Source organism: Procambarus clarkii, chromosome 22 (assembly GCF_040958095.1).
Source record: "Procambarus clarkii isolate CNS0578487 chromosome 22, FALCON_Pclarkii_2.0, whole genome shotgun sequence".
Taxonomy (NCBI): domain Eukaryota; kingdom Metazoa; phylum Arthropoda; class Malacostraca; order Decapoda; family Cambaridae; genus Procambarus; species Procambarus clarkii.
In genome coordinates, this window is record NC_091171.1 from 20,274,515 (window position 1) to 20,283,803 (window position 9,289).

The following is a 9,289-nucleotide window of genomic DNA, read 5'->3' on the forward strand; positions in this document are numbered from 1 at the left end:
GGTGGTGTTTGATGGTGATTGGTGGTATTTGATGGTGATTGGTGGTATTTGATGGTGATTGGTGGTGTTTGATGCTGATTGGTGGTATTTGATGATGATTGGTGGTGTTTGATGGTGATTGGTGGTGTTTGATGGTGATTGGTGGTATTTGATGGTGATTGGTGGTGTTTGATGGTGATTAGTGGTATTTGATGGTGATTGGTAGTGTTTGATGGTGATTGGTGGTGTTTGATGGTGGTTGGGTGTGTTTGATGGTGATTGGTGGTGTTTGATGGTGATTGGGTGTGTTTGATGGTGATTGGTAATGTTTGATGATGATTGGTGGTGTTTGATGGTGATTGGTAGTGTTTGATGGTGATTGGTGGTGTTTGATGGTGATGGTTGTGTGTGGTTGTTTGGTTGTGATGGTTGTGTTTGATGGTGATGGTTGTGTTTGATGGTGAAACATGATGTTTGATGGTGATTGATGGTGGGGAAGGTGATTGATGGTGATGGTTGTGTGTGGTTGTGTTTGGTTGTGATGGTTGTGTTTGATGGTGATGGTTGTGTTTGATGGTGAAACATGATGTTTGATGGTGATTGATGGTGATGGTGATTCATGGTGATAGATGGTGATTCATGGTGATAGATGGTCATTGATGAAGACGGATGGTGCTTGATTGTGACGACTGTTATTTGATGGTGACGGATGGTCCTTGAAGGTGACGGATGGTTCTTGATGGTGACGGATGGTACTTGATGGTGACGGATGGTCCTTGAAGGTGACGCATGGTCCTTGAAGGTGACGCATGGTCCTTGAAGGTGAGGGATGGTGTTATTTAATATGAGACAAAAGGCTCAGATCTCACGTTCTTCATTTTGAGAGGAAGCCGAAAAATTAACTCTATAAACACCATCTTTACATTTAACCTTGAAACAATGGAAGCATTTCCTTGTTGCTGTCAACATTCTGAGTGGCCGAGGTGAAGTGGTTACAAGTGAGCGGGAGATGGTACAGGTACAGTAGAGTAAGGTACAGGTACAGTAGAGTAAGGTACAGGTACAGTAGAGTAAGGTACAGGTACAGTAGAGTAAGGTACAGGTACAGTAGAGTAAGGTACAGGTACAGTAGAGTAAGGTGCAGGTACAGTAGAGTAAGGTACAGGTACAGTAGAGTAAGGTGCAGGTACAGTAGAGTAAGGAACAGGTACAGTAGAGTAAGGTGCAGGTACAGTAGAGTAAGGTACAGGTACAGTAGAGTAAGGTGCAGGTACAGTAGAGTAAGGTGCAGGTACAGTAGAGTAAGGTGCAGGTACAGTAGAGTAAGGTACAGGTACAGTAGAGTAAGGTACAGGTACAGTAGAGTAAGGTACAGGTACAGTAGAGTAAGGTACAGGTACAGTAGAGTAAGGTACAGGTGCAGTAGAGTAAGGTGCAGGTACAGTAGAGTAAGGTACAGGTACAGTAGAGTAAGGTGCAGGTACAGTAGAGTAAGGTGCAGGTACAGTAGAGTAAGGTGCAGGTACAGTAGAGTAAGGTACAGATACAGTAGAGTAAGGTGCAGGTGCAGTAGAGTAAGGTGCAGGTACAGTAGAGTAAGGTGCAGGTACAGTAGAGTAAGGTACAGGTACAGTAGAGTAAGGTGCAGGTACAGTAGAGTAAGGTACAGGTACAGTAGAGTAAGGTGCAGGTACAGTAGAGTAAGGTACAGGTACAGTAGAGTAAGGTACAGGTACAGTAGAGTAAGGTACAGGTACAGTAGAGTAAGGTACAGGTACAGTAGAGTAAGGTACAGGTGCAGTAGAGTAAGGTGCAGGTACAGTAGAGTAAGGTACAGGTACAGTAGAGTAAGGTGCAGGTACAGTAGAGTAAGGTGCAGGTACAGTAGAGTAAGGTGCAGGTACAGTAGAGTAAGGTACAGATACAGTAGAGTAAGGTGCAGGTGCAGTAGAGTAAGGTGCAGGTACAGTAGAGTAAGGTGCAGGTACAGTAGAGTAAGGTACAGGTACAGTAGAGTAAGGTGCAGGTACAGTAGAGTAAGGTGCAGGTGCAGTAGAGTAAGGTGCAGGTACAGTAGAGTAAGGTACAGTTACAGTAGAGTAAGGTGCATGTACAGTAGAGTAAGGTACAGGTACAGTAGAGTAAGGTGCAGGTACAGTAGAGTAAGGTACAGGTACAGTAGAGTAAGGTACAGGTACAGTAGAGTAAGGTGCAGGTACAGTAGAGTAAGGTACAGGTACAGTAGAGTAAGGTACAGGTACAGTAGAGTAAGGTGCAGGTACAGTAGAGTAAGGTGCAGGTACAGTAGAGTAAGGTGCAGGTACAGTAGAGTAAGGTACAGGTACAGTAGAGTAAGGTACAGGTACAGTAGAGTAAGGTACAGGTACAGTAGAGTAAGGTGCAGGTACAGTAGAGTAAGGTACAGGTACAGTAGAGTAAGGTACAGGTGCAGTAGAGTAAGGTATAGGTACAGTAGAGTAAGGTGCAGGTACAGTAGAGTAAGGTATAGGTACAGTAGAGTAAGGTGCAGGTACAGTAGGCTAAGGTGCAGGTACAGTAGAGTAAGGTGCAGGTACAGTAGGCTAAGGTGCAGGTTTCAGTAGAGTAAGGTGCAGGTACAGTAGAGTAAGGTACAGGTACAGTAGAGTAAGGTACAGGTGCAGTAGAGTAAGGTATAGGTACAGTAGAGTAAGGTGCAGGTACAGTAGAGTAAGGTATAGGTACAGTAGAGTAAGGTGCAGGTACAGTAGGCTAAGGTGCAGGTACAGTAGAGTAAGGTGCAGGTACAGTAGGCTAAGGTGCAGGTACAGTAGAGTAAGGTGCAGGTACAGTAGGCTAAGGTGCAGGTTTCAGTAGAGTAAGGTGCAGGTACAGTAGGCTAAGGTGCAGGTACAGTAGAGTAAGGTGCAGGTACAGTAGGCTAAGGTGCAGGTTTCAGTAGAGTAAGGTGCAGGTACAGTAGAGTAAGGTGCAGGTACAGTAGAGTAAGGTGCAGGTACAGTAGGCTAAGGTGCAGGTACAGTAGAGTAAGGTGCAGGTACAGTAGGCTAAGGTGCAGGTTTCAGTAGAGTAAGGTGCAGGTACAGAAGAGTTGATATGAAGAGGTTCGCTGATGTCTAATCTTTTGTTGTCGATGACTTTCTCCATTATTTATTCACACTAACTGTACCAGTCAGTATAAGCTTCACACTAACAGCACCAGTCTGTATAAGCTTCACACTAACAGCACCAGTCAGTATAAGCTTCACACTAACAGCACCAGTCTGTATAAGCTTCACACTAACAGCACCAGTCTGTATAAGCTTCACACTAACAGCACCAGTCTGTATAAGCTTCACACTAACAGCACCAGTCTGTATAAGCTTCACACTAACAGCACCAGTCTGTATAAGCTTCACACTAACAGCACCAGTCTGTATAAGCTTCACACTAATAATACCAGTCAGTATAAGCTTCACACTAACACCACCAGTCAGTGTAAGATTTACACTAATATCACAAGTAAGTATAAGCTTCACACTAACACCAACAGTCGGTATAAGCTTCACTCTAACAGTACTAGTCAGTATAAGCGTTACACTTACAGTACCAGGCAGTATAAGCTTCACACTAACAAGACCAGTCAGTATAAGCTTCACACTAACAACTTCAGTCAGTATAAGCTTCACACTAACAACTTCAGTCGGTATAAGCTTCACTCTAACAGTACTTGTCAGTATAAGCTTCACACTAACAGCACCTGTCAGTTTAAGTGCCCCACTGACATTACCTGTCAGCATAAGCGTGACACTAACAGGAACAGTCAGTATAAGCTTCACACTAACAGCATCAGTCAGTATGAGCTTCACACTAACAGTACCAGACAGTATAAGCATCACACTAACATGAACAGTCACTATAAGCATCACACTAACATGATCAGTCACTATAAGCTTCCTCTCTAACAGCACTAATCAGTATAAGCTTCACATTAACAATACCAGTCAGTATTAGCTTCACTTTAACAGTACCAGTCAGTATAAGCTTCACACTAACAGCTAAAGTTAGTATAAGCTGCACACTAATAACACCAGTCAGTATAAGCTTCACACTAACAGCACCAGTCAGAATAAGATTCACATAACAGTACAAGTCAGTATAAGCTTCACTCTAACAGCACCAGTCAGTATAAGCTTTACTCTAATAGTACCAGTCAGTATAAGCTTCACACTAACATCAACAGTCAGTGTAAGCTTCACACTAACATTACCAGTCAGTATAAGCTTCACACTACTATCACAAGTGAGTATAAGCTTCACACTAACATTACCAGTCAGTATAAGCTTCACACTACTATCACAAGTGAGTATAAGCTTCACACTAACATTACCAGTCAGTATAAGCTTCACACTAATATCACCAATCAGTATAAGCGTCACGGTAACAGTACCAGTCAGTATATGGTTCACACTAACAGCACCAGTCAGTATTAGCTTCCCACTAACAGCACCAGTCAGCATAAGCTTCACACTAACAGCACCAGTCAGTATTAACTTCACATTAATATCACCAGTCTTTGTAAGCTTCACACTAACAGCACCAGTCAGTATAAGCTTCACACTAATATCACTAGTCATTGTAAGCTTCACACTAATATCACCAGTCAGTATAACCGTCACACTAATAGCACCTGTCAGTTTAAGCTTGACACTAAAAGGAACAGTCAGTATAAGCTTCACACTAACATCACCAGTCAGTATTAGCTTCACACTAACAGCAGCAGTCAGTATAAGCTTCACACTAACATCACCAGTCAGTATTAGCTTCACACTAACAGCAGCAGTCAGTATTAGCTTCACACTAACAGCAGCAGTCAGTATAAGCTTCACAATAACATCACCAGTCAGTATTAGCTTCACACTAACAGCACCAGTCAGTAAAAGGTTCACACTAACAGTACCAGTTAGCATAAGCTTGACTTTAACAGTTCATGTCAGTATAAGCTTCACACTAACAGTACCAGTGAGTATAAGCTTAACACTAACAGATCCAGCCATTATAAGCTTCAAACTAACAGCACCTGTCGGTATAAGCGTCACACTAACCTCACCCGTCAGTATAAGCTTCATACTAACAGCACCAGTCAGTATAAGCTTCACACTAACAGTACCAATCAGTGTAAGCATCACTCTAACATGAACAGTTAATATAAGCTTCACACACAAACAGCACTAATCAGTATAAGCTTCACATTAACAGTACCAATCACTATAAGCCTCACGCTAACAGCACCAGTCAGTATAAGCTTCACACTAACAGTACCAATCAGTGTAAGCATCACTCTAACATGAACAGTTAATATAAGCTTCACACACAAACAGCACTAATCAGTATAAGCTTCACATTAACAGCACCAATCACTATCACTATAAGCCTCACGCTAACAGCACCAGTCAGTATAAGCTTCACAATAACAGCACCAGTCAGTATAAGCTTCACAATAACAGCACCAGTAAGTATAAGATTCACACTAACAGTACCAGTCAGTATAAGCTTCAACTCTAACAGCACCAGTCAATATAAGCTTCACTCTAAGAGCACCAGTCAGTATAAGCTTCACAATAACAGCACCAGTCAGTATAAGACTCACACTAACAATACCAGTCAGTATAAGCTTCACTCTAACAGCACCAGTCAGTTTAAGCTTCACACGAATATCACCAGTCAGTAAACGCTTCACACTAACAGCACTAGTCAGTATAAGCTTAACAACAACATCACCATTCAGCATAAGCTTCACACTACCATCATCAGTCAGTAAAAGCTTCACACTATCAGTACCAGTCAGTATAACCTTCACACTAACAGCACCAGTCAGCATAAGCTTCACTCTACCACCACCAGTCAGTATAAGCTTCACACAAACAGCACCAGTCAGTATAAGCTTCACACAAACAGCACCAGTCAGTATAAGCTTCACACTAACAGCACCAGTCAGTATAAGCTTCACACTAACAGCACCAGTCAGTATAAGCTTCACACAAACAGCACCAGTCAGTATAAGCTTCAGACAAACAGCACCAGTCAGTATAAGCTTCACACTAACAGCACCAGTCAGTATAAGCTTCACACAAACAGCACCAGTCAGTATAAGCTTCACACTAACAGCACCAGTCAGTATAAGCTTCACACAAACAGCACCAGTCAGTATAAGCTTCAGACAAACAGCACCAGTCAATATAAGCTTCACACTAACAGCACCAGTCAGTATAAGCTTCACACAAACAGCACCAGTCAGTATAAGCTTCAGACAAACAGCACCCGTCAGTATAAGCTTCACACTAACAGCACCAGTCAGTATAAGCTTCACACTAACAGCACCAGTCAGTATAAGCTTCACACAAACAGCACCAGTCAGTATAAGCTTCAGACAAACAGCACCAGTCAATATAAGCTTCACACTAACAGCACCAGTCAGTATAAGCTTCACACAAACAGCACCAGTCAGTATAAGCTTCAGACAAACAGCACCCGTCAGTATAAGCTTCACACAAACAGCACCAGTCAGTATAAGCTTCAGACAAACAGCACCCGTCAGTATAAGCTTCACACTAACAGCACCAGTCAGTATAAGCTTCACACTAACAGCACCAGTCAGCATAAATGTCAATATATTCATGCAATCTCCAATCATTCATTCCTAGAGACAAACATATAGAACATGCTGTATCAACTGGCAGATAGTCTAGAACCCCACTCTAGAATGTAAGGTCTCGCTCTATTTGGCTCTGGTTTGAACCTTAACCCAACCTAAACTAACCTAACCTATTTGGCTCTGGTTTGAACCTTAACCCAACCTAACCTAACCTATCCCAACCTTACCTAACTTAACCTTAACCCAATCTATCCTAACCTAACCTATCCTAACTTAACCTAACCTATCCTAACTTAACCTAACCTATCCTATTCTAACCAAATAAACAAATAGATAGATCTAGTTTCCAGGGTCAGGCCTTCCAATGATGTGTATGGTGACGGGTCTCAGCATGTGCTAATTTATAGAGGTCAGTACTAATTGTCTTCCATAGAGAGATGCCGGGAACACTATTTAACAGAAGAGTTGTTAATGTTGGTAAAGGTTAAGAGTCCCAGTGCTGGGAGGAGGGGGAGACGCCCCAACAAACAGGTTCACAAGTTAGGCGGATCACCCGTAAACTTTAGCTAATGGCTCCCTGGCTCCATTACTGTATGTCCACAAAAATATTGACTTGAACATCTTGCGCGCACGAGCCTGCACTCACACACACTCACACACGCAGTCTCACACACACACACACACATACACATGTGTATGTGTATGTGTATGTGTGGCCTCTACCACCTTCTCACCAAACTTGTTCCAACCGTCTACCACTCTGTTTGCGAAAGTGAATTTTCTTATATTTCTTCGGCATCTGTGTTTAGCTAGTTTATATCTAAGAGGTCATAGATTTGAACTAGCTAAACACAGATGCCGAAGAAATATAAGAAAATTCACCTTCGCAAAAAAGAGTGGTAGACGGTTGGAACAAGTTATTTGAGAAGGTGGTGGAGGCCAAGACCGTCAGTAGTTTCAAAGCGTTATATAACAAAGAGTGCTGGGAAGACGGAACACCACGAGCGTAGCTCTCATCCTGTAACTACACTTAGGTAATTACACTTAGGTAATTACACTTAGGTAATTACACTTAGGTAATTACATACACACACACGTGTGGGTGTGACTTGACCAAAGCCCATACATACATACATACATACATACATACATACTTACATACATACATACATACATACATACATACATACATACATACATACATACATACATACATACATACATACATACATACATACATACATACATACATACATACATACATACATACATACATACATACATACATACATACTTACTGAGGATACTGCGTATGGTCTACGGTTATTGAAATCTGAAAAGTAGAAAGTGAACTGTGAATGGAGAAATTGTAAGCTCAAGACTGTGAAGGCGACGTACCGGGGAATATCAGCCACAGTGCTGGCAGGAGGGTGAGGTAACTGGCAGGAGGGTGAGGTAACTGGCAGGAGGGTGAGGTAACTGGCACACTCTCTGCTGAAGGCAGTCTTGCAGTGACTGACACAGGAAGAGTAACTAGGTCAAGAAGCAGTATGGGGGAACTCACAATGGGAGGAACAGATAGGATTGTAGGGAGAACTTTGGTGGACTGGGAAGAGAAGGGTAAACTTTGGGTTGAGGAGATCATCTTGGAAGAGAAAAAGTACTTGGATACAAAATGTGAATGCGAGATGACCCAACAGAGGCGGTGGATAGAGGTATATTACAAAGCAGAAATTAGGGAGATGGAAACAGAGTGGTGAGCAGCAATGGAAAGATTGGAGAGAAGAATAACTAGCTTAGAGTCAGTGGTGCCCGGTGGAGGGAGGGCGGAAGGGGAGACATAATCCTAGTCACCGGGACAGTAGAGGAAGGGTCAGCCACCACTGGGGTAGTGGGCAAGCTGGGGAGGGATGGGGAAGCGAGACTGCAACAGCTAGAGGACAAACAGGAAAGATTACAGAACATCTCTCAAATTTGTGAAAATGAAGGGAAAAGTATGACATTAGAAGGAAAAAAGAGAAGACAAGTAATGCATTAAATCACGAGACATTAAATCAGAATAATGAGTTTGGAATATTTCCTAGTAGGCATTTATTTGTTTTTTATTCTTGTATACATATTGATTTCTTGATATATTGTATTTACTTTATATTTTATTTATATTACTTCAAAGTGAACTTTATTGTAAACGTTTAACCTGCCACGTGTTTATCTGATCACATAGAGGGGGGGGGGGGGGTTATATTACATAGACTATTAATAAAATAAATGATAATTGTAATAACACTTCTCGGCCTACTACGCAAGGCCTGATTTGCCTAATAAGCCGAGTGATATTCTTTATTTAAAAAAAAAATTCCAAATAGTTTATTTGAATTATTATTATTATTTTATATTAAGACAATAATTTATTGACTTAGTTGTGTTAGTTTAGGTTAGGTTAAGATAGGTTAAGTAACTGCAAAGGGCCTATTGGCCCATATTTCTTGATGCTTCTATATTGGTGCGGAGTCTTGAAGTGGGTAGAATATAGTTGTGCATTAATTGGCTGTTGATTGCTGGTGTCGACTTCTTAATGTGTAGTGCCTCGCAGATATCTAGCCGCCTGCTATCGCTGTATTTATCGATGATTTCCGTGTTTTTTGTTAAGACTTCTCTTGTGATGGTCTGGTTGTG

General features: G+C 41.9%; 2 protein-coding genes across 2 annotated transcripts; both read right to left on the reverse strand.

The window, feature by feature from the left end:
• Positions 1–3,125: 3,125 nt before the first annotated feature.
• LOC138367438 (S-layer protein-like) lies at positions 3,126–4,928 on the reverse strand. The gene is made up of 2 exons (XM_069329093.1): positions 4,169–4,928; positions 3,126–3,928 (listed from the first exon to the last, which is right to left on the reverse strand). The coding sequence occupies exons 1-2, from the start codon at positions 4,926–4,928 to the stop codon at positions 3,126–3,128; spliced, it is 1,563 nt and encodes a 520-aa protein (XP_069185194.1).
• Positions 4,929–5,488: 560 nt separating this feature from the next.
• On the reverse strand, positions 5,489–6,637 carry LOC138367439 (mucin-19-like). The gene has a single exon (XM_069329094.1). The coding sequence runs from the start codon at positions 6,635–6,637 to the stop codon at positions 5,489–5,491; it is 1,149 nt and encodes a 382-aa protein (XP_069185195.1).
• Positions 6,638–9,289: the final 2,652 nt, after the last annotated feature.